At 35.4% G+C, this 23,951-nt stretch overlaps 1 protein-coding gene across 1 annotated transcript in view; it reads left to right on the top strand.

Annotated features, from left to right (window-relative positions):
* LOC120600569 (ankyrin repeat domain-containing protein 26-like) overlaps positions 1-23,951 on the top strand; it is a 108,330-nt gene that overhangs the window by 15,941 nt on the left and 68,438 nt on the right. Inside the window, exons 11-20 of the mRNA XM_039859978.1 lie at positions 375-438; positions 3,878-3,994; positions 4,251-4,388; positions 6,677-6,770; positions 10,261-10,294; positions 12,292-12,355; positions 15,688-15,748; positions 15,840-16,030; positions 20,251-20,380; positions 20,672-20,733. Coding sequence (XP_039715912.1) covers positions 375-438; positions 3,878-3,994; positions 4,251-4,388; positions 6,677-6,770; positions 10,261-10,294; positions 12,292-12,355; positions 15,688-15,748; positions 15,840-16,030; positions 20,251-20,380; positions 20,672-20,733 — 955 coding nt within the window. The remainder of the gene's footprint in view (positions 1-374; positions 439-3,877; positions 3,995-4,250; positions 4,389-6,676; positions 6,771-10,260; positions 10,295-12,291; positions 12,356-15,687; positions 15,749-15,839; positions 16,031-20,250; positions 20,381-20,671; positions 20,734-23,951) is intronic.

The following is a 23,951-nucleotide window of genomic DNA, read 5'->3' as shown; positions in this document are numbered from 1 at the left end:
TTAGGTCATCAGATTTTGTCCAGTTCAGGTTACAAAAGTTACTTCAGCCACTAATTGGATTTTCATTTCAGCCTTCAGGACTTTTGGTGAAAATAATGTCATCTCAGCCTTGGCCAATATATTGGCTGACACTCTTTGTTACAGGAACTTAGAGGGTGTCTTTATTAAATATTTCGTAGATTAGAAGAGTGGAGGCAGAAATAGATAACTAAAAGCTTTTCTTAAAACACAGGCCACATTTAATTATGTCAGGAAAGTTCATTTAATATATAGGTATCCACCTTTTACTCAAATTTTTTAGTGTTTTTTTTTAAAGAAATAAAGTCTTTTCTTTTGTATATTTTTACTCTATATTTTTCTTTTATATTTTTTAGCAACCCTCAACTTGGTGATTCATGGTCTTCAGCAGATAGTGAAGAACTTAGTTTTCATACCAAGGTAAAGTGCTCCTGAATGAAATAATTTGTTCTGCTCTAAATTAAGTTTTGTGTAGTACTTTTAAAATTTAGAAGTGGTCTACCTGTTATTGTGTTTGTAATGAAAAATTGGTCTATTAAATTCCATTTTATAGACACATGACTATTTGACCTTTTTTCTTAATAATTTTTTAAAGTACTGAAGGTGGGGTCCATAACAAAGAATGGGCTAGCAAATAAATAGTGATAGGAAAATTATGTTGGGAAAGGTTTTGCACAATAAAGGAGACAGAAAATTTGGTGAAGGATAAAGATTCTCAATGTGACTTCAAAAAAAAAAAAGGAAACTCATGCCCAAATGCAATCTTTAGTGGATCCAAGTACTTGTAATAATCATGAAATCTTCTTGATGACTTTCATTTCCAAAACTATATAGCATATTATACATAGTTTTTTTTCTTAACATTTTTTATTTTGGTATAATGTGGTTCTTAAGAAAAAGTTGTTTTCTCTATTTTTGCTCTGGTTTCCATCTTTAGACTAATATAATAAAAATTGTGGAAATTTAGAAACATAAGTTCTCTTTCTCAAAACCCATATTACAAAGAGGTTCCACTGTACTCTAAATCAATACATTAGAGTATATTTAAAAGTCTTTATCTAATGGCAGAATATATGTTTTACTTAAAATAATAACCAGTGCTAGAAGCAGAGATAGTAGAATGTCACACTTGAGAAATTTTGTTGCGGTCATTGTTTAAATTTTTTATTTCAGTTACAGTCGATATAATTCAATATTGTGTCAGTTTCAGGTATACAGCATAGTGGTTAGATATTTACATAATTTATGAGGTAATCCCACCGATAAGTCTAGTACTCCCTGAGACCATACATAGTTGTTGCAATATTTTTGCCTATATTCCTTATTCTGTACTTTCCATCTTCCTGACTACTTTGTAAGTGCTAATATGTGCTTCTTAATCCCTTTAAATTTTTCAACCAGCTCCCCACACTCCATCAGTTCATCCTCTGTAACTACGAATTTCTTTCCCTTTTGTTTGTTGGTTTATTTTGATTTTCAAATTCCACAAATAAGTGAAATGTATGGTTTTGTCTCTCTCTGTTTGCCTTCTTTCACTTAGCGTAATACCACCTAGGTCTATGGATATTGTCGCAAATGGTAAGGTTTTCTTCCTTATAGCCAAGTAATAGTTCATTGTGTATATGTACCACCTCTTTTTTATCCAATTGTCTATCGACGGACACTTACGTTGCTTACATATCTTGGCTACTATAACTAATGCTGCAACGAACATAGAGATGCATGTATCTTTTCTATTTAACCTTTTGAATTTCTTTGGATAAGTCCCTGGAAGTATGAGTGCTGGGTCATATGGTAGTTCTATTTTTGAATTTTTGAGAAATCTCCATGGAGGCTGCACCGATGTGCAATCCCATCAGTAGTATGCCAGGGTTCTCTTTTCTTCCCATCCTCACCAACATTGGTTATTTGTTTATTCATTGATAATAACCCTTTTGACAGATGTGAGGTAATATCTGAGTATGGTTTAAATTAGTGGTTTAAATTATGGTTTAAATGATGAGAAGTGTTGTTCACCATCTTTCATATGTCTTTTGTCCATCCCTATGTCCTTTTCGGAGAAATGCCTATTCCAGTTCTCTGCCCATATTTTAATTGTATTGTTTGCCTTTTCAGTGTTAAGTTGTATGAGTTCTTTCTATCTTTTGGATATTAACTCTTTATGGATATATCATTGATGAATATCTTCTCTCATGCTTTAGATTGTCTTTTTGTGTTGTTGATGGTTTTCTTTGTTGTGTAAAATCTTTTTGGTTTAAAGTCATTTGTGTGTGTCTTATTCTTTTATCCATTCAGCCACTCTATGTCTTTTGAAAGGAGTGCTTAATGCATTTACACTTAAAGTAATTATTGATAGTGATGTGGTAACTGCCAATGTGTGGACTGACCTCACGGAGTTGGATTGGCTGGAGCAGGGCTCTGGGGCCGGCTGAGTCCATTCTTTCATGTCATTTGTAGAACTAATTCGTTGATGCTCTAGTGTGGTCTGAAGCAGATGACTAGGTATGTTGTTTCTTGGGCCTCTCTAGTGCAGGCCCAGGTCAGATGCTACTTGTGCTCAGCCTATTGCCACCAGGTAGGAGCAGAAGTGACCTGTTGTTGGTATCTGCCTGTGCTGGGCTCCAAGGCTATACTGTGAACTGAGGCCGGCTTCCACTATTGCTGGACTGGGGGCCACCTAGCATGATGTGCCAGGCATGCCGAGTCCAACTGCTTCTTGGTTGGGGTTCTGTGGATCTTTGAGAGATAATATAATACGATACATATTCGAAATAAAATATTTATGTATTTTAATACAATTTTATATATTTTAACATATAATAAAAATGCCTTGCCATTTCATAGCCACATAGGCATTTTTCTTCTCCAATGTAAAACTTGTGTTTTAACAGGAGTCTTGTAACATGGTGAATTGATGTTTGACAAAGAAGGTTTTTCATGAAACTTAAAATGCTTATTACTATAATAGCCGAGAAATAAATCTTTGCATATATCTATAAAAGAGTATCTTATATTGTTGAAACAGAATTTGAAATATATAATTGAAAAATTGAATCCCATGTTCAATCCATATTCCCCTGCTATTTTTGTTTTCAAATTTTCACATGTTCTATGTAGATCGTCATTATTTAATTAGATCAGTTCAGTATTCTGTTACAAACATCTGTTTTCTGAACATCGTACACTTATCCTGAGGAAGTTACTTTTTTTTTCTTGCCAAAGTTTCAAAACCCTGCAATATTTTCTGCGATTACTTTTATGTTTGCAAAATAGTTAGTCCTACCCAAAATATATTTATCCAGATCTTTCTTCTAAGCCCCCTAGGTGCCTCCAATTTCATATGTCCCAGAGTGAAGACATGATCACTGGCCCTTTCCTTTTCGCTGACTCCTGTAACCTCCTCTGGCATCTGTTTTCCCGTCCTAGGTCATAGCACCACTGAAACACTGAAGCATGAAAAGTTCTGATGTCACCATATCCAGTCACTCACCAAGTTTAATATTTTCTAAAAGCTTACCATTTTTTATATCTTACTACTGTAAATCGCTTTCTCATCTTTAATTTTTAAATACACTTTTCTCGTTTTGCTGTCCTTGTGTTCATGTTTACTTCACTGCCAGTGTGACTGTTCTGTAATATGTTTGTGACGATACAACTCCTCTTCTTATTGAATGGCTCCCCATTAAGTGAGGGTAAATTTCATATACCAGCATGACACTTGCCTCGTTTGCTGTGGCTCTGATTCTCCAGCTTTGTCTCTCCATCCCATTCCCAGTGTTCCAGCCTTACCACAGTACTAGGTGCCCTCAGTTACTTGCTGTTTCATATCTCATGCTTTTGCTCCCACTGCCCTTTGTAGCATGCCCTTCACACCCTCACTCTGCACTTAGGAAATCTTTCAAGAGACAGCCCTATCTCTGTAGCATTTCCTGAGCCTCCCAGATACAACTGCCTGCTGTCCCTTTGTGCCCTTACTGTACGTTACTCACTTCAGCTGTAGACGTAGCTAATGATACTTTTGCGTGTTTACTGTTTTTGTGCATCTGTACCCCTACTACAATAGAGGATGAAATCTTTTCTTTGTATTTGCCACTTTTCCCAGGTTGGTGCCTATGATTTGAGAGATATAGTAAATGTCTGTCATCCTCCTGACTGATTGACTGACTGAAGGAACGAGTCAAAGAATGTGATATTTTCTGAAACTGGGTTTTTGTTTTCCTTTGTTCTCATAGGAAGAAGCAATCACGCCAGCCATTGGAAGCAAAGAACATGGTATGGATATTAATGAATGTGCTCCACGAGAGCAAACAAATAGGAACAGAATGAATTATGTTGATGGAACACATAAAAATAATCCAAGTGGTCATTTAGTGGCGATCTATATTTTTTCTCTGCTTATAAGCTGATATAAACAAATCTAAATTGTGTAGATGCAAATATGAGATCCATTTCTTTTAAGTATATTTTTTTACTCTGTTTCTTCAAAAGTATTCCAACTGCAAACAACTTTTTTTCTTGCCAAAGTTTCATAACCATGCAAATTTTTCTGCTATTATTTTTATGTTATCTAAATATTTATGATTGCAGATATACCTGTATATGTATTTTAAATGTATACTAATAAATATTTTCATTAATGTCTCTGTAACTACATTTTATAGTTAAAATGTCAGCATTAGGAACAGGAGAAGAAAAAGAAGCAAAATCATCTTGGCATTCTGAGGTACTATCTTTCATTATTATTTTTTCATTTTAATATCAGCATTGAGTGATGTTAAAACATAAAAGGCATGATTTGACTTTACTTTCTCACCTCTGCATTTGCCCATAAGAATATTTTCTTATATTTTAACCTACAATTAATACAATAATTTATAAATAAAAAAACACTGCATAGGACCTTTCTCCTAATTTTTAAGATTCCCTTAATGAAGTCGGTGTAATATAGTATAAGAAACTCAACATCAGTTTGAGTTCTGAAGTTCAGTTTATCTAAAAACTGAAGAATTATTCCAGATAAAACCGTGGCCTAATGTTAGAAAGTAGTTTCTTTAATACCTTGGAACATGAATAGATAATGCATGAAATTTTGAGGTTTCATTGTATTGGGATTGTTAAGTAGATTCTGCAAGGAAAAACTGTCTTGGAGAGTTAAAATATCCTGTATTGAGTACCTTTATGACAGCCATTCTTATAGTAATGTAAGGAAGTATAAAGTAATGTCTTAGATTATAGCCATCTGCCACCTCATGGTACAAATACTGAATTTGAAGTCCAAGAACATATTAGCATCCTGGATTGGTCACTCACTAGCTATGGGGCCTTGGGAAAACTTGCTTATAACCTGTCAGTATATCAGTGACCTCATTCATATTAAGGGTACTGATCCCTACCTCTCAGGTATGTGCAAAGAACAAATGTGGTAAGAAATGTGAAAACACTTTGTAAACAATAAAGGGTGCTATGAAAATGTAAGGCACAATGATCACAGTGGTATTTAATGACTTACTAAATATCGAGAACACTTTGTAAACACGAGACACAATGAATTGATAGTAGTGTCAAGAAAAGAATGGGAAAGTTAAACAAGCATGTTCATTTTGAGTATGGGGGAATGACAATTTTAAGGAGCTGGTAACTGGAGATACCCTGTAGATATGTAGTGCTTTAGTATTTGAGACTTTCTTGATGAAATCGTAAATGTTTTGTCCTGAAGTATATTTCTGTTATTGAATACCGACTATGTGCTGGGCAGTTAGACACCGCATCTAGAAGTTGAGGGTTGAGGCTGTAGGGGCAGAAAACAAGTACACAACAATCCATTTAGGTGTTCATATCAAGAAAATAAAAAATGTTAGGTTAGATAATATTGGGGCAGTATCATGGGAATAGGCCTGAGTGTATAATTTCCTACATCAGTAAAGTACTTTCTGAGCATTTCTTGGAATGAACAGGAAGCAGGAAGAGGGCTAACCACCATCATACCATTTGCATTATTGTTGTAGTGTGTAAATAAGAAATAAAATGTGCTATGTAAACATTTTTGCTATTATTTAAACAGAATTTCAAGAAAAGTGTTTCTTACCATCTTCCCATTTTATTCAATGACTTTCCTCTCAAAACTTAGCAAATAATAGTTAGCTTTTTCCAAGCTCATCTTTACCTAAGTGAAATAGGTCCCACAATAATCTCTTTATACGTAACATGACATACTCCATGTTTCTATCATGTCAGGTATCTAATTTTAACACTAAAAAGTCTTTTTAGAAATATTTAAAATATTACCAAGTATCTTAATTAAAGAATTCCTTTAAATGCATGTATTTCAAAATGTTCTCGAACTTGCGGAGAATGCAAATTAGAGAAGGTGTTTTGAAGTTAGTTTCGCATTGATGTGTACATGTAAATCAATATTTTGTCTATGAAAGTATTTACACTGGGCTTCCATGCTTAATTTTCAGAGTAGCTAAATGAAGACAAAAGTTCAGGTTGATCTAGAGAACTTAAGTTGAAGTTTTTCTATTGAATATTTTGATATTCAACACATGCTTCTGTTATTGTTAGGTCTACTTGCTTTTAATGTAGGAAATTCAGATATTTTCTGAGAAGGAGATTAGGAAATCTTTCGATATCTCACTGTTGATATAAATATTAACAGGATTTTTCTACAAGTCTTCCAAAAATTTATGCTGAAGGCTTAGCTGGAGCTGCAGATCAAAAAGGAAAAAACCTACAAACTGAGCAAATAGCAGGTAAGAACTGTATTGTGTAAAAAAGGAATTTAAAAGAATGTTGATTTAAAATAGGAATCTTCACATATTTCCTTACTATTGCATGCATAGTAAGGAAAAGAGAAGTAAAAAGATCAGTTGTATCTCTTCTCAGGTATCGGCAACAGATTAAATCGAGAGTGTCTTGAGGACCTATATTATTTGTTTCACTTCAAGATACTCTAAGACCTAAGAAAAGTCAGAAATAAGAAAAAAAAGAATAAACGAAGGAATGAAAAATGAGCAAGGCAAAAATTATCGGGAGGAAATTAAGGGGAAATAAAGCAAACATGTGTAGTGGAAGGTGGTAGACTAATTCTTTAGAAAATGTCAGAGGAGAATATTGGAAATATGGAAAAAATATGAAGTAGCTTCCAGCACCAAAAATTATCAGAGAAGTAGAGCAAAATGTTTCCACTTGTACTCTTTTCCTTGTTGTTGGGAAGGCATTACAGACTGAGGTATCTGATAATGTAGAGATCTACTTTTGGTATCCATGTTTAAAAAAAAAATGTTATTTACAGGAGTAAGAAACAGAAATCTTAAAATCATAACCTTTAACTCTGACATTTTTTCGATACTTAAAATTTCCCATTTTGCAATCCCTGTACTGATTAGGGATTCTTAGGAGGTTATTATGTGACCCTGATGGTTTTCCAACATTGTTAGTCTTCCCACTATGCTCTGAGTAGACAGTGTGTCAACTTCTCTTCAGAGAAATCAAGAAACAAAGCCGTCAGATAGGTGAAGACATGTAAGGGACAACAATAAACATCATTTTCATTTTATTTCTGAGCATGTTTATAGCCAAAGCAAAACAAGGCGATGAAGTAGTAGAAATGATCGATGTAAGTTACTACTGTGAAAGAGAGAGGAAAAGAAAAGCTGGTGCGGAAAATTCACAAAAAGAATGCAGAAAGAAGTTTCCAGACCACGGGTCTACACATTATTTTTGAAGAGGAAAGTGTATAGTGAAAAGAAGAGAAGAAGAAAGAATGGTGTTAGCTAGGTAATTTTGGAGGAAATCTGAGAGACCTCACTTGAGATGGCTTGAGAGTATTTGCACTGAAACCGAAGATGAGATCACTGCCGCTCCAGAGCACACTGGAAGCAGAGGGGAGTGTTCGAATTGCAGTAAACTGTAGCCACTCATTTAACCTCCTCATGATTATCAGGCATCAAAGATATAAGTTACACTGGCATTTGTTACTGAAAGGAGATTCATTTCCATATAGAAGCACTGGTTCTTTTGCTTTAAGCTTGCCAGATTTTGAATAAGATAGTTGGTTCTTAAAAGTTCTTCAAAGCCCAACTAAGTTTAAAAACAAAGAAATGATGGCATTCATTCCCTAATTGTTAAAATTAATATTTTCAGAAAGTATTGCACTGATTTAGAAACAAAAGATAATATCTAAAATTTGTGATGCAATTTAATGAAATTTTCCATTACCATTTTTGACTGTCGAAAGCTCGTTATTCATTATTTCTTGGATATGTTTTATGTATGTTTTTTTCATGAGTGGATCAAGAAAGTTTCAGATGGTAAACTAGGAGGTACAAGAAACATAGCCCCTATCGGCATGCAAGAAGTCAATGTTTCTTCTAACGAGGACTCTACTAATCTTTATCCAAGCTGATCAATTTATAACCCTATCTCAGCTGGTACATGACTTATGTATTCACCTGAACTCTCAGTGCAACTGTGTAGATGCTAAATTACTGTACAAATTGAAGATCATGATGAATACTTGTAGCACGATGGAATAAATGATTCTGACATATTGCATTAAGGATAGGCTGTTGCATTCTACCACTAGGTTTCACATGGACCCTGTCAGGGTCGTGATTTGTTCCTCTGATGAAAGATCACTTTTCACCCATCAGTCGGCGTGTGGACATTGGAAGATGCACACTGATCTAGTTGTTAGAGTCACTGGAAAAATAACCTGCTTTTGAAAGCTCATGCTGCATGTTTTGTGAAACCTATACTCCTGGTTTTTCTTCAGCATTTATGGCGGATTTTTGTTTCTGTCTTGTTAAAGGGGAGAAGGGGAGAGGTAGATAAAGGTACAAGAGTCAAACATGGTGGCGGAAGGAAATTTAACTTTGGAGAACATAGTATGCAATATACATATGATGTATTATTGATTGTATACTGAAAACTTGTATAATTTTATGAACCAATGTCACCCTGATAAATTTAATAAAAACATATTAAAAATAATAATATTCTTTCTTTTTGAGAGCAGTTTTAGCTTCACAGCAAAATTGAGCAGAAAGAACAGAGAATGCCCATAAACCATCTCACCACACACACAGTCTCCCTCACTGTGGACAGCCCGCACCGGGGAGGTACATGCATCACAATCAGTGAACCTACATTGACTCGTTATCATCACCCAGAGCCCATAGCTTACATTAAAGTTCACTCCTGTGTCACAGAGTCTATGAGTTTTGACAAATGCATAATGTCCTATATCCAGCAAAACAGTATCACCGCCCTAGAAATCCTTTGTGTTTTCCATGTTCAGCCCTCCTTTCTCCCTAACACTGGGAAACCACTGATCTTTTTACTGTCTCCATACTGTCCTATAGTAGGAATTATACAGTGGGTATCTCTTTGAATGCTTAAAAAATCGAAATGCCAAGTTAACTGAATATAGATGTTTAAGATATTCTTCGTCCTTCGTGGGTGTTTTTTTTAATGATGTTTTTCATCAGCCTAGGATCTGATGATATAGGCCTCACAAGCTGAAAAAGCATGATTTCTACAGATATTTGCCACATAAGGGGGAGGGCTGAGAAAAATGACATCATACTGCACTTTTTGGACCCTCTTGCTCCATGAGGTGGGTCAAGAGAGACATTTTAGCAATGAAAGGAAAGAGTCTCAAGGGTTTTTACTTTGTAAACCTGGAATCACAGTCTTTTATACTTATTTTGCAACCGGAAACAGGGCCAGAAAGCGTCTGTTTCCTATTTTTTACCGAGCTGCAGAGTATAGTATTCTAGATAGGGCGTTTCATCCTAAACTCAACGGTGTTGACGGAAGAGGTGGAGAAGGTGTAATGTGTTACTGCACGATGGCAGAAGTCCAGAAAATTCATGCTATTTAAGTTTGACATTGTTAGTTTATGATACTGATTATCCTAATGATGCCATGTTCTTTCAGTTTGATTCAGTTTGGTTAGGTTTTGCTTCATTGTAAATAGTAGTTCCCTTGTAAGTATCAAATTTTGATAAATTCTATTGTGTTTTTCTTGCGTCTGATACATGTATATATAAAGGAGAGGAAGTAAAAGTTGTTACCATATTAATTGTCCACCAATAGTATCGTTAATATTGATATTAGTATAGTCCTCAGGTGTGGTACTAAAGGAAAACGTTTTAACGCAGCATCAGTCTGATACTTTCATAGTCCTGTATTTATCTATTCTTGATTTCAAATGTATTTTACTTTTTTCTGTAATAGGGCATGAGATTTCTGAAGAAGACTCTGTAAGCAGGTAGGATTTTATGGATTTTAAAAAATTATAGCCAACTAGGGGAATGAAGAGAAAAGAAACTAACATTAGTTGAGTGTGCTCCCCTGGGCTAGATACTGTGTTCTGTCCTTAACACATGTTATCTTACATAGTCATCACAATACCTTCTCAAAATAGCTGTGCTATTATAACTTCCTTTTTATTAATTAGGCTACCGTAGTTCAGGAGAGTCGATGAATGAACCCGTGATTCCCTAGTGAACAAGTGGCAGACCCCTGACTTGACTTTCAACCTGCTTTGCTCTCAAATCCACTGTCAGTCTCTCTGCCTGTACTGATGAATTCCTGGGCAGCACTGACGTCAACATACAAATGCAAGTCAGATCAATTCAGATAGTCCAATTTCTTTATCTGTTAACTTAGATTTAGAGATTTCCCAGGAAGCCCAGTTAGTCCAAGCATTGTCTTAAGATACTTGACAGTTGCAGCAGTAACTAGTAACTTGATTCTACCATGAAAAGGTTTAGAGCATTTCTCAGTTATCCATGGCCACAGAGCTATAGGTCTTACATGAGCAAGGCCTAATCAGAAAAGTGTTTTTACATTTAATTATGTTTACTCTTCTCAATATGAATTATTTTTCTGTAAGTGAAGACCATCTATGTATAGACCATGTTATTTTCATTAAATCCATGTGTTTTAGAGGATATTTCTAATTGATTTCTCTACTTGCTGACTGTCCAGTCTGATTATAATTTCAGGCTAGCACCTTTGCGTCGTATTATAAAGTTTTGTTTCTCTTCTTTCCTGGAGTCTTTTTTTCTTATTCCATGGGTTTTCTTAATTTATTTCTTCCTTCTCCACTTTTCCTGGTGTTTCTTTGATTCTGTTATTTTTTCCCCTTATGGCAGCTTTTTCTTGGTTCATTGAATTGGAGGAACTAGCAAAATTTAAGTTTTCTAGTGAAAAAAAATTACAATAATTTGAGCCACTGGGAAAGATTCTCTTTAGAGCACATAGGCATGTGGTTTCATCTTTCCTGCACCCCAGCTTACAGAGCGGGGCTTGGAGATCCTTGAGACCTAGGGGACTGGAGATTGTGAACTCCATCAATTTATGGCCCAAGGCAGGAGTCTCCTCACCTTCACCTCTTTTCCCAATTTGCTGCTGTCCTTCTCATGTACATGGAGGGTTGAGCAGGGCTGTCAAATCCTAATGGAGTTTGGTAGTTGTTAACATGCCTGTGTTGGGAGTGGATGACTCCATTTAGCTAGTTTTCCAGGAGCGGGGGAATAGAGAGCTCCTACTCTGGGTTGTTCGAGCCCATCCTTGTTTCAGGTGTCCGTGCCTTCAGAGGTGGAAGATTTATAGGCTGGAGAGTGCCATGGAGCCAGGCAGAAGAGGGACTTGGAAGTGGGAAGGATCACAGCATATGCATTCGTTCTTTGACTTTTCTACATTTAGCTTTCAACCATTTCAAGGTACTCTCTGTACTGTCTGAGAGTAAAAAGTAGAAATGGGGTCATCTGATGTAGTGGTTTCCATGCTAAAGAACCAAGACTGACATTTTGGACTAACACAGATTAGTCTCTGAACCACGGGCAGACAATGCAGAAGGGACAGTATGCCTTTCTAGCCTGATTTAGGTCATCAGATTTTGTCCAGTTCAGGTTACAAAAGTTACATCAGCCACTATTTGGATTTTCATTTTAGCCTTCAGGACTTTTGGTGAAAAGAATGTCATCTCAGCCTTGGCCAATATATTGGCTGTCACTCTTTGTTACAGGAACTTAGAGGGTGTCTTTATTAAATATTTCGTAGATTAGAAGAGTGCAGGCAGACATAGATAACTAACAGCTCTTCTTAAAACACAGGCCACATTTAATTATGTCAGGAAACTTCATTTAATATGTAGGTATCCGCCTTTTACTCAATTTTTTTAGTTTTTTTTTTTTTTAAAGAAATAAAGTCTTTTCTGTTGTATATTTTTACTCTATATTTTTATTTTATATTTTTTAGCAACCCTCAACTTGGTGATTCATGGTCTTCAGCAGATAGTGAAGAACTTAGTTTTCATACCAAGGTAAAATGCTCCTGAATGAAATAATTTGTTCTGCTCTAAATTAAGTTTTGTGTAGTACTTTTAAAATTTAGGTGTGGTCTACCTGTTATTGTGTTTGTAATGAAAAATTGGTCTATTAAATTCCATTTTATAGAAACATGACTATTTGACCTTTTTCTTAATAATTTTATTAAGTACTGAATGTGGAGTCAATAAGAAAGAATGGGCTAGCAAATAAATAGTGATAGGAAAATTATGTTGGGAAAGGTTTTGCACAATAAAGGAGATAGAAAATTTGGTGAAGGATAAAGATTCTCAATGTGACTTCAAAAAAAAAAGGCAACTCATGCCCAAATGCAATCTTTAATGGATCCAAGTACTTGTTGTAATAATCATGAAATCTTCTTGGTGACTTTCATTTCCAAAACTATATAGCATATTATACATAGTTTTTTTTTCTTAACATTTTTTATTTTGGTATATGTGGTTGTTAGGAAAAAGTTGTTTTCTCAATTTTTGCTCTGGTTTCCATCTTTAGACTACTATAATAAAAATTGTGGAAATTTAGAAATATAAATTCTCTTTCTCAAACCCATATGACAAAGAGGTTGCACTGTATTCTAAATCATTACATTAGAGTATATTTAAAAGTCTTTATCTAATGGAAGAATATATGTTTTACTTAAAATAATAACCAGTGCTAGAAGCAAAGATAGTAGAATGTCACATTTGAGAATTTTTGTTGCGGTCATTGTTTAAATTTTTTATTTCAGTTACGGTCGATATAATTCAATATTGTGTCAGTTTCAGGTATACAGCATAGTGGTTAGATATTTACATAATTTATGAGGTAATCCCACCGATAAGTCTAGTACTCCCTGAGACCATACATAGTTGTTGCAATATTTTTGCCTATATTCCTTATTCTGTACTTTCCATCTTCCTGACTACTTTGTAAGTGCTAATATGTGCTTCTTAATCCCTTTAAATTTTTCAACCAGCTCCCCACACTCCATCAGTTCATCCTCTGTAACTACGAATTTCTTTCCATTTTGTTTGTTGGTTTATTTTGATTTTCAAATTCCACAAATAAGTGAAATCCTATGGCTTTGTCTTTCTCTGTTTGCCTTCTTTCACTTAGCGTAATACCACCTAGGTCTATGGATATTGTTGCAAATGGTAAGGTTTTCTTCCTCATAGCCAAGTAATAGTTCATTGTATATATGTACCACCTCTTTTTAATCCAATTGTCTATCGATGGACACTTACGTTGCTTACATATCTTGGCTACTATAACTAATGCTGCAACGAACATAGAGATGCATGTATCTTTTCTATTTAACCTTTTGAATTTCTTTGGATAAGTCCCTGGAAGTATGAGTGTTGGGTCATATGGTAGTTCTATTTTTGAGTTTTTGAGAAATCTCCATGGAGGCTGCGCCAATGTGCAATCCCATCAGTAGTATGCCAGGGTTCTCTTTTCTTCCCATCCTCACCAACATTGGTTATTTGTTTATTCATTGATAATAACCCTTTTGACAGATGTGAGGTGATATCTGATTATGGTTTAAATTAGTGGTTTAAATTATGGTTTAAATGATGAGAAGTGTTGTTCACCATCTTTCATATGTCTTTTGTCCATCCCTATGTCCTTTTCGGAGAAATGCCTATTCCAGTTCTCTGCCCATTTTTTAATTGTATTGTTTGCCTTTTCAGTGTTAAATTGTATGAGTTCTTTCTACCTTTTGGATATTAACTCTTTATGGATGTATCATTGATGAATATCTTCTCTCATGCTTTAGATTGTCTTTTTGTGTTGTTGATGGTTTTCTTTGTTGTGTAAAATCTTTTTGGTTTAAAGTCATTTGTGTGTGTCTTATTCTTTTATCCATTCAGCCACTCTATGTCTTTTGAATGGAGCACTTAATGCATTTACACTTAAAGTAATTATTGATAGTGATGTGGTAACTGCCAATGTGTGGACCGAACTCACGGAGTTGGATTGGCTGGAGCAGGGCTCTGGGGCCGGCTGAGTCCATTCTTTCATGTCATTTGTAGAACCAATTGGGTGATGCTCTAGTGTGGTCTGTAGCTGTCGACTAGGTATGTTGGTTCTTGGGCCTCTCGGGAGGGTCTCTAGTGCAGGCCCAGGTCAGCTGCTACTTGTGCTCGGCCAAGGACCACCTAGTAGGAGCTACAAAGTGACCTGTGATTGGTATCTGCCTGTGCTGGGCTTCAAGGCTATAGTGAGAACTGAGGCCGACTTCCACTATTGCTGGACTGGGGGCCGCCTAGCAAGAGGAACTGGGCATGTCGAGTCCAACTGCTTCTTGTTTGGGGTTTTGCGGACCTTGGAGAGATAATATAATATGATACATATTCTAAATAAAATATTTATGTATTTTAATAAAATCTTACTTATTTTAACATATAATAAGAAATATAAAGCAGTCTTTTATTCATAGTATATTCCTAACAATGCTGATATATTATTGATACATTATAAACATTTATATATAATGAAAGTATATAATTTTTCCACAAACATTATGTGCTTAAGCTTTTCTTTCTTTATTTTAAGCTTGTTATTGATCATCTCATTTTTTCCTTGTCTTAAGGTTGTACTTGTGTGACTGTCTCATTAGTTTTTTTTTTATTTTACTTTCTTCCTCCTCCTCGAACTTTTTTTTACTGTTTAGTTTAATTTTTTCCTTGTAGAAACATTTCTTCAGTTTCTGTTTTTCAGTCCATCTCTCTCTGTCTCCATTGTCAACCTATGAGGCTGTGGTTTACTATTTTGTATGTCTTGGCTTTCATTTATTAATTGTTGCCCCTTGGGTTCAATCTTTTTTTTTTCTTTTTTTTAGAAGGAGCTGAATTTAAACAATCATTGGTTTTTAGCTTTTGACAAACAAAACAATTCCAACCCACCTATATAAGATATACTAAAAACTAAACTCTCACATTGTCCCACACAAGAGATAATTTATGTAAATATAAATGAAGCAAGTATATTTCAAAATATAACAAACAATTAGTTTACATTTTTAATGTTAGTTTTTGTTCCATAGTACTCTAAGCTACCTAAGGGTAAAATTCATAATCTAGTGAATGTCATAGTATGTAGATAACTATAGGGGTCAGGAGAGTGACATTTGGGGGCTTACTGCGTCCTGTCTGATAATCCTCACCCCTGGAGAAAGATGTAGGTTTCTGTGTGGCAGAACTGGGATACGAATCTACATGCGAATGATTCCAAAACATGTGCTCTTTTTGTGAGATCACTCAGTAATGGTAAATCTTATTATTCTTGTTATCAAATGTGATACTTAAAGCTATGAATTTTTTTCTAGAATGTTGTGAATCCAAGCGTAGCAAAGATAATGACTGTTATTCAGCAATCACTGAAAAACAGTAAGTATTTGATGACTGTCTGTTTCTTATGTCCTTCACTGATTTGAATTACAACTATTTTTACATACTCTTTACTTTGTTTTTACTGTAGTAGAAGAAAAATATGGCACTTTGAGTATAGTAGAGGAGGACAATGAAGCTGATAGGGAAAATAAAGTCATGGTTGAAACCCTTCCCAAACCATCAGCTGCAATCCAGAACTGGTCTCATCCTGATTTTCCATCAACTGAACCTCTTCTCAAACCTTCAGTCGTGTCTTTAGCAGTCATCGGTCTTACAAAGGTGAGTTGTTTTGTTTAATTTTAAATGTTTTCCCCCATGCTTTTTCATATACCATCCCTGCTGATCCTCATAGTAATTGAAAAGGATCCTAGAAAGAGGTAGAAGTCTTCCAGATGATAATAGAAAACAAGCGTAATAACAAGACTGACATACGTACAGGATTGGGATTCAGAAAGGTTTGTGGGACTAAAGAATTCTTAGGTATGCCATCACGGGAGGAGAGAATCAGAAACCAGCTAGAAAGAAGAGCTAGATGAATGTGAAGTTGAGAAGGAGGTGAAGAAAAAATTCATTTAAGAAAGGCAAGATAAAAATATTTAATACAGTCAAGATGAGATTATTATGAAGACACTAGAGACATGGGAGGGGGGTTAAGTGAGAGCAGAAATTCACTATATTATAGAATGTGAAGGAATTTATTTTAAATGCCAAATAAGAAAAACCAAAACAGGTAATGAAAAAAAATGCTCAGAGTTTTCTCAATGACTTATTGCTGATTTTAATGAAGAACTGAAGGAAAATTTAATTCTCACTCTTTTTTTGCTTATTGACGTTTTCATTTGAGCTTTTTAATCTTCACTTTTAAGATTAATACAGTGACATCTTACATTTATTCTGGCAAAAGCTTTATTCGTTGTTAATGCAAAGTGAAATCTCTTTGATCAGATTTATTACAAATTATGAATTTTTGTCCCTACTTTTTCCTGTGGTTTCTAACTTATCTTACTCTTTGGTATATACCTAACTTGCTTAATTAACTTATCTTACAAATTGGTGTATTTTTCGTGGGTGTTGTAGATTTTTTTTTTTTGCAAAAAGACAGAAAATAAGGATTTATTTTAGTTTGTTCATTAATTAAAATATCTGATTATTGTTGTGTCCAGAATAACCAGACCCAACTTGAGTGCTCTTAACCAGGAGACAGTTTATTAGCCGGCGGCTGTCCTTGCAAAGGAGCAGCCCCGAAATGCCAAGATACAAGGTTTTTAAGCCCTAAATCCTATTCCTCATTCTGTCTTAAACACAAAGGTCCATCTTTCTCCTATTCACTACCTGTCAACCCACTGGTCAGGTGTGCAAGCGGGAAGTACAGAAGCAGAAAGCTTGTGTTAGAATGTTATGTTCCTATGGGTGATTGCCTATGTTCCCATGGACAATAGCCAGTGTTCCCATGGGCGATGGCCAAACAGTAATTTTCAGCTTATATACAATTGATTATTTTTCATGCCACGCAAGCAAGCAGGGTTACACAGGCTAAAATTGGCAGTTAGCGTATGAGCTCATTGTTACAAGTTTCATGATTAACAGAATGTGGTTAGGGGTTCCAGAAACTAGGCCTAAGTTATAGACTTCCTTTGTCCAGTTTCAGGTTTTAATTATTCTTTAACCCTTTCATATTTCAGCGGGCTATTACAATTATGTAATTGAGGGCCTTAATTTCTATTCATTATATGAGAAGATAAAATAAGCTAAAGCACTCTAAAAGAAAAAAGGAAATTTTTTTCTCTGTAGAGTTTTTTTTTGGTATGATGTCTTTGATATGAAACATCAAGACTAAGTTAAATTATAGATCCAAAAGCAGTTAGTAGTTGCCTGGGGCTGATTGAGGGGGAATGGGGTGTGATTATTTAATAGGAATGGGGTTTCTTTTGCGGCGATGAAAATATTTTTGAACTAGAGGTGATGGTTGTACATTGTGAATGCACTAAAAGCTACTGAATTGTTCACTTTAAAACAAGCAAATGGGCTCATTTACAACATGTCTTCTGTTCTTGCTTTCTTTACTTAACAAGATCTGAGAGATATTGTTCTCTGAGGGGCTGTTTTGTTCTTTCCTATGGCTGCAGACATTTCCATTGTGCAGAAGTCACACGAGTCATTTATTAGGTCCCCTACGAGTGGACAGCCAATTGTTTTGCCATTATAAACTATGATGCAGGGAACATCTCCAAGCTCTAGTCTGCAGCCTCCTGGAGGGCAGGATGAGGCTGGGAGGGTGCACGGACTTCGAAATGCCCCCTCTCTGAGTTCTCTGCGTGCCTGGCACAGTGCTTCACTTTAGGGCTTGTTCAGGAAGAGGGGACAAAGGAAGAAACAGACCAGAAGAATGTGTGAAATTGGAGCTGGGAGAGAGAGGAAGGGCCAAGCAGAATATGGTTCCAGCACGGGCCTGGGAGACAGGCAGCTGGCCTTGAGTTCACTCCGTACCATTTCCTAGCTGTTGGACAATGGGCAGCATCCCTAGCCTTTCTGAGCTAGAGATTCTGATTGATCTTTTCCTAATAATATCTGCAGTGAATGGATACATATGGCCATATCAAATGAATGAAATCACAAGTTATGATATTTTTCTAAGATAAAATCCTTGGAAGGAAAGATTACTAATATATATACAAAATTATCTCTGCAAGATGATGTTTTACTTTTTCAAATATATCCAGCAATGGGTACATTTTCTGTAATTCTTAAGGAATTCTATTCATTTTGGTGTTCATTGTTGTTAAACCTACATGAAAATTCTTTCATACCTAAAAGTCAGACATCCTGGTAACTTGATTTTTTAGTCCCTTTCTTCGTGCGCTCCAGCTTGGTAATCGTGGATGCATTTAAAGACTTTTAAATTTTCAACGAAGATCATCATAGTTTAGTAGTTTTTTGAACCGCAGATTTTTTTCTGCAATCTTTATTTACCATGCTAAATAACGTATTTGGGAAATTAGAGCTCTAAGCGTGCTGTTCACAAGGGAATGAAAAAACCATGTGCGCATTTAAATAGGGACTTACGTTTCTTTCGTACATCATAGCAGTGCTTAAAACTGCCTCGCCATTTCATAGTCACATAAGCGTTTTTCTTCTCCAATGTAAAACTTGTGTTTTAACAGGAGTCTTGTAACATTGTGAATTGATGTTTGACAATGAAGGTTTTTCATGAAACTTAAAATGCTTATTACTACAATAGCCGAGAAATAACTATTTGCATATATCTGTAAAGGATATTTTATATTTTGAAACAGAATTTCAAATATATAATTGAAAAATTGAATGCCATGTCTAATCCGTATTCCCCTGCCATTTTTACTTTCAAATTTTCACATGTTCTATGTAGATCGTCATTATTTAATTAGATCAGTTCAGTATTCTGTTACAAACGTCTATTTTCTGAACATCGTACACTTATCCTGAGGAAGTTACTTTTTTTTCTTGCCAAAGTTTCAAAAACCTGCAATATTTTCTGTGATTACTTTTATGTTTGCAAAATAGTTAGTCCTACCCAAAATATATTTATCCAGATCTTTCTTCGAAGCCCCCTAGGTGCCTCCAATTTCATATGTCCCAGAGTGAAGACATGATCACTGGCCCTTTCCTTTTCGCTGACTCCTGTAACCTCCTCTGGCATCTGTTTTCCCGTCCTAGGTCATAGCACCACTGAAACGCTGAAGCATGAAAAATTCTGAAGTCACCACATCTAGTCACTCACCAAGTTTAATATTTTCTAAAAGCTTACCATTTTTTATATCTTACTACTGTAAATCGCTTTCTCATCTTTAATTTTTAAATACACTTTTCTCGTTTTGCTGTCCTTGTGTTCATGTTTCCATCGCTGCCAGTGTGACTGTTCTGTATTATGTTTGTGACGATACAACTCCTCTTCTTATTGAATGGCTCCCCATTACGTGAGGGTAAATTTCATATGCCAGCATGACACTTGCCTCGTTTGCTGTGGCTCTGATTCTCCAGTTTTGTCTCTCCATCCCATTCCCAGTGTTCCAGCCTTACCACAGTACTAGGTGCCCTCAGTTACTTGCTGTTTCATATCTCATGCTTTTGCTCCCGCTGCCCTTTGTAGCATGCCCTTCACACCCTCACTCTGCACTTAGGAAATCTTTCAAGAGACAGCCCTATCTCTGTAGCATTTCCTGAGCCTCCCAGATACAACTGCCTGCTGTCCCTTTGTGCCCTTACTGTACGTTACTCACTTCAGCTGTAGACGTAGCTAATGATACTTTTGCGTGTTTACTGTTTTTGTGCATCTGTACCCCTACTACAATAGAGGATGAAATGTTTTCTTTGTATTTGCCACTTTTCCCAGGTTGGTGCCTATGATTTGAGAGATATAGTAAATGTCTGTCATCTTCCTGACTGACTGACTGACTGAAGGAACGAGTCAAAGAATGTGATATTTTCTGAAACTGGGTTTTTGTTTTCCTTTGTTCTCATAGGAAGAAGCAATAAAGCCAGGCATTGGAAACAAAGAAAATGGCATGGATATTAGGGAACGGGCTCCACGAGAGCAAACAAATAAGGACAATGTGAATTATGTTGATGGAACACAGGAAAAGAATACAAGTGGTAATTTAGTGACGATCTGTATTTTTTTCTCTGCTTACATGCTGATATTAACAAATTGAAATTATGTAGATGCAAATATGACATCCATTTCCTTAAAGTATATCTTTTTGCTGTTTCTTCAAAATATTCCAACTACAACTTTTTTTTCTTGCCAAGTTTCAAAACCCTGCACTTTGTTCTGCTATCTTTTATAGTATCAAAATATTTATGATTAGAGATAGACTTGTTTATGTATTTTAAATATATACTAATAAATATTTTCATTAATGTCTCTGTAACTACATTTTATAGTTAAAATGTCAGCATTAGGAATAGGAGAAGACGAAGAAGCAGAATCACCTTGGGATTCTGAGGTACTGTCTTTTGTTATTATTTTTTATTTTAATATCAGCATTGAGTGATGTTAAAACATAAAAGTTATGATTTGATTTTACTTTGTACCTCTGCATTTGCCCATGAAAATATTTTCTTATATTTTAACCTATAATTGATACAATAATTTATCAATACAATAAAACTGCATAGGACCATTGTCCTAATTTGCAAGATTCCCTTAATGAATTCGGTGTAATATAGTATGAGAAACTCAGATTAAAAGTCATAAAACATCAGTTTGAGTTCTGAAGTTAAGTTGATCTGATAGCTAAAGAATTCTTCCAGGTCATTCTGTGGCCCAATGTTGGAGTGTAGCTTCTTCAATACCTTGGAACATAAAAAGATAATGCATGGGATTTTGAGGTTTCATTGTATTTGGATTGTTAAGTAGATTCTGCAAGGAAAAACTGTTTTGGAGAGTTAAAATATCATGTATTGAGTACCTTTATGACAACAATTCTTATAGTAATATAAGGAAGTATAAAGTAATATCTTAGATCATAGATATCTACCAGCTCATGGTACAAATGTTGAATTTGAAGTCCAAAAGCATGTTAGCATCCTGGATTGGTCACTTACTAGCTATGGGATCCTGGGAAAACTTGTTTTTAACCTGTTGGTATATCAGTGACCTCATTTATTTTAAAGGTACTGATCCCTATCTTTCACTTACGTGCAAATGTGGTACCAAATGTGGTAACAAATGTGAAAACATGTTGTAAACGGTAAAGGGTGCTGTGAAAATGTAAGGCACAATGATCACAGTGGTATTTGATGACTTACTAAATATCGAGAAAACTTGTTGTAAAGCTGAGAATGATGAAATGACGGTAATGTCAAGAAAAGAATGGGAAAGTTAAACAAGGATGTTGATTTTGAGTATGGAAGATGACAATTTTCAGGAGACAGTGACTGGAGATATCCTGTTGGTATTTAGTGCTTTACTCTTTGAGGCCTTCTTGAGATTTTAAACGTTTTGACCTGAAGTAAATTTCCGACTATGTGCTGGGCAGTTAGACACGGAATCTAGAAGTTGAGGGCTTAGGCTATAGTTGTAGGAGCAGAAAACAAGGAAACAACAATCCATCATAAGTCACTCTAGGTGTTTATATAAAGAAAATAAAATATTTTTGTTAGAGAATATTGGGGCGGTATAGTTGGAATGGGCGTGCTTCTGTCGTCACTGTAATTGCTGATTTGTACTTCTTAATTCCTTCACCTCTGTGACCAGCCCCATAATCTTCCATCCACTTAGGAGCCCTTAGCTTTTTCTCTGTATCTTTCAACTTTTTTTTCGTCGTTCTATTTTGTTTTTCAGATTTTACAAATAAGGGAAATCATATGGTATTTACATTTCTCTGTTTGACTTATTTCTGTTAGCATAATATTTCAAGATCTTTCCACGTTACTGCAAATAGTGTGATTTGATTCTTTATGGGGTATGTCCTTTTGTATGTATGTAACACATCTTCCCGGGGTGATCAGTTTGTACGTTATGTAAATGTCTAATCGTTGTGTTGTACACCCGAGTCTAATATGATGTCGTATGTGAACTATCATTGAAAAAGATGAGCATATAAAAAGTTTCAAAAGTTACAAAGTACAAAATGGCAGTTACATAATTGTCATGGGGATGTACAGTTCACCATAATACCTCGAATAGATGCAACCACAGTGGAAAGCAATACAGAGGATCCTCAGACTTTTGAAAATAGAACTACCATATAGAACCCAGCAATCCCCCTGCTGGGATCTTTTTCCAAAGAGATCCAAAACACTAACTCAGAAAGATATCTGTCTCCTTATATTCATTGCAGCATTCTTTACAATGCCAAGATGTGGAAGTCCTCAATTACTTGCTCTTGCCTACCTCATGCTTTTGTTCCCACTGCCCTATGTAGCATGTCCCTCACACCCTCACTCTTCACTTAGGAAATCTCTGAAGAGGCAACCTTATCTTTGTAGCATTTCCTGAGCCTTCCAGGTACAACTGACTGTTGTCCCTTTGTGCCCTTCCTGTACATTATTCACCTCAGCTGTAGACGTAGCAAATGATACTCTTCTGTTCTTACTGTTTTCATGCATCTCTGCCCCTACTACGATAGAGGATGAAATCTTTTCTTTGTATTTGCCACTTTTCCCAGGTTGGTGCCTATGATTTGATAGATACGGTAAATGTCTGTTGTCTTCCTGACTGATTGACTGACTGAGTGAACAAGTCAAAGAATGTGATCTTTTCTGAAACTGGGTTTTTGTTTTCCTTTGTTCTCATAGGAAGAAGCAATAAAGCCAGCCATTGGAAGCAAAGAAAGTGGTATGGATGTTAATGAATGTGCTCCACGAGAGCAAACAATAGGAACAGGATGAATTATGTTGATGCAACACATAAAAATAATCCAAGTGGTCATTTAGTGGCGATCTATATTTTTTCTCTGCTTATAAGCTGATATAAACAAATCTAAATTGTGTAGATGCAAATATGAGATCCATTTCCTTTAAGTCTATTTTTCTGCTCTGTTTCTTCAAAAGTATTCCAACTACAAACGACTTCTTTTTTCCTCACCAAAGTTTCAAAACCGTGCATTGTATCTGTTCTTACTTTTATGTTATCAAAATGTTTATCATTGGACCTAGACTTGTATATATATTTTAAATGTGTAGTAATAAATATTTTCATTAATGTCTCTGTAACTACATTTTACAGTTAAAATGTCAGCATTAGGAATAGAAGAGGAAGAAGTAGAATCACCTTGGGATTCTGAGGTACTGTCTTTCGTTATTAGTTTTTTATTTTAGTATCAGCATTAAGTGATGTTAAAACTTAAAAGATCTGATTTGACTTTATTTTCTACCTCAGCATCTACACAGAAAAATATTTGGTTTTCTATTTTAAACGATAATTGATACAGTAGTTTATCAATACAATAACACTGCAGAGGACATTCTCCTAATTTGCAAGATTCCCTTACTGATGTTAGTGTAATATAGTAGAAGAAACTCAGATTAAAAGTCATAAAACATCAGTTTGAGTTCTGAAGTTCAGTTTATCTAAAAACTGAAGAATTCTTCCCGGTCAATCCGTGGCCTAATGTTGGAGTGTATTTCTTTAATACCTTGGAACATGAAAGGATAATGCATGAGATTTTGAGGTTTCATTGTATTGGGATTGTTAAGTAGATTCTGCAAGGAAAAACTG

The sequence above is a fragment of the Pteropus medius genome, unplaced genomic scaffold (genome assembly GCF_902729225.1).
Source record: "Pteropus medius unplaced genomic scaffold, Ma_sr-lr_union100, whole genome shotgun sequence".
Classification (NCBI taxonomy): domain Eukaryota; kingdom Metazoa; phylum Chordata; class Mammalia; order Chiroptera; family Pteropodidae; genus Pteropus; species Pteropus medius.
Note: the sequence above shows the minus strand (reverse complement) of the source record. Positions and strands in the feature narration are given on the sequence as shown.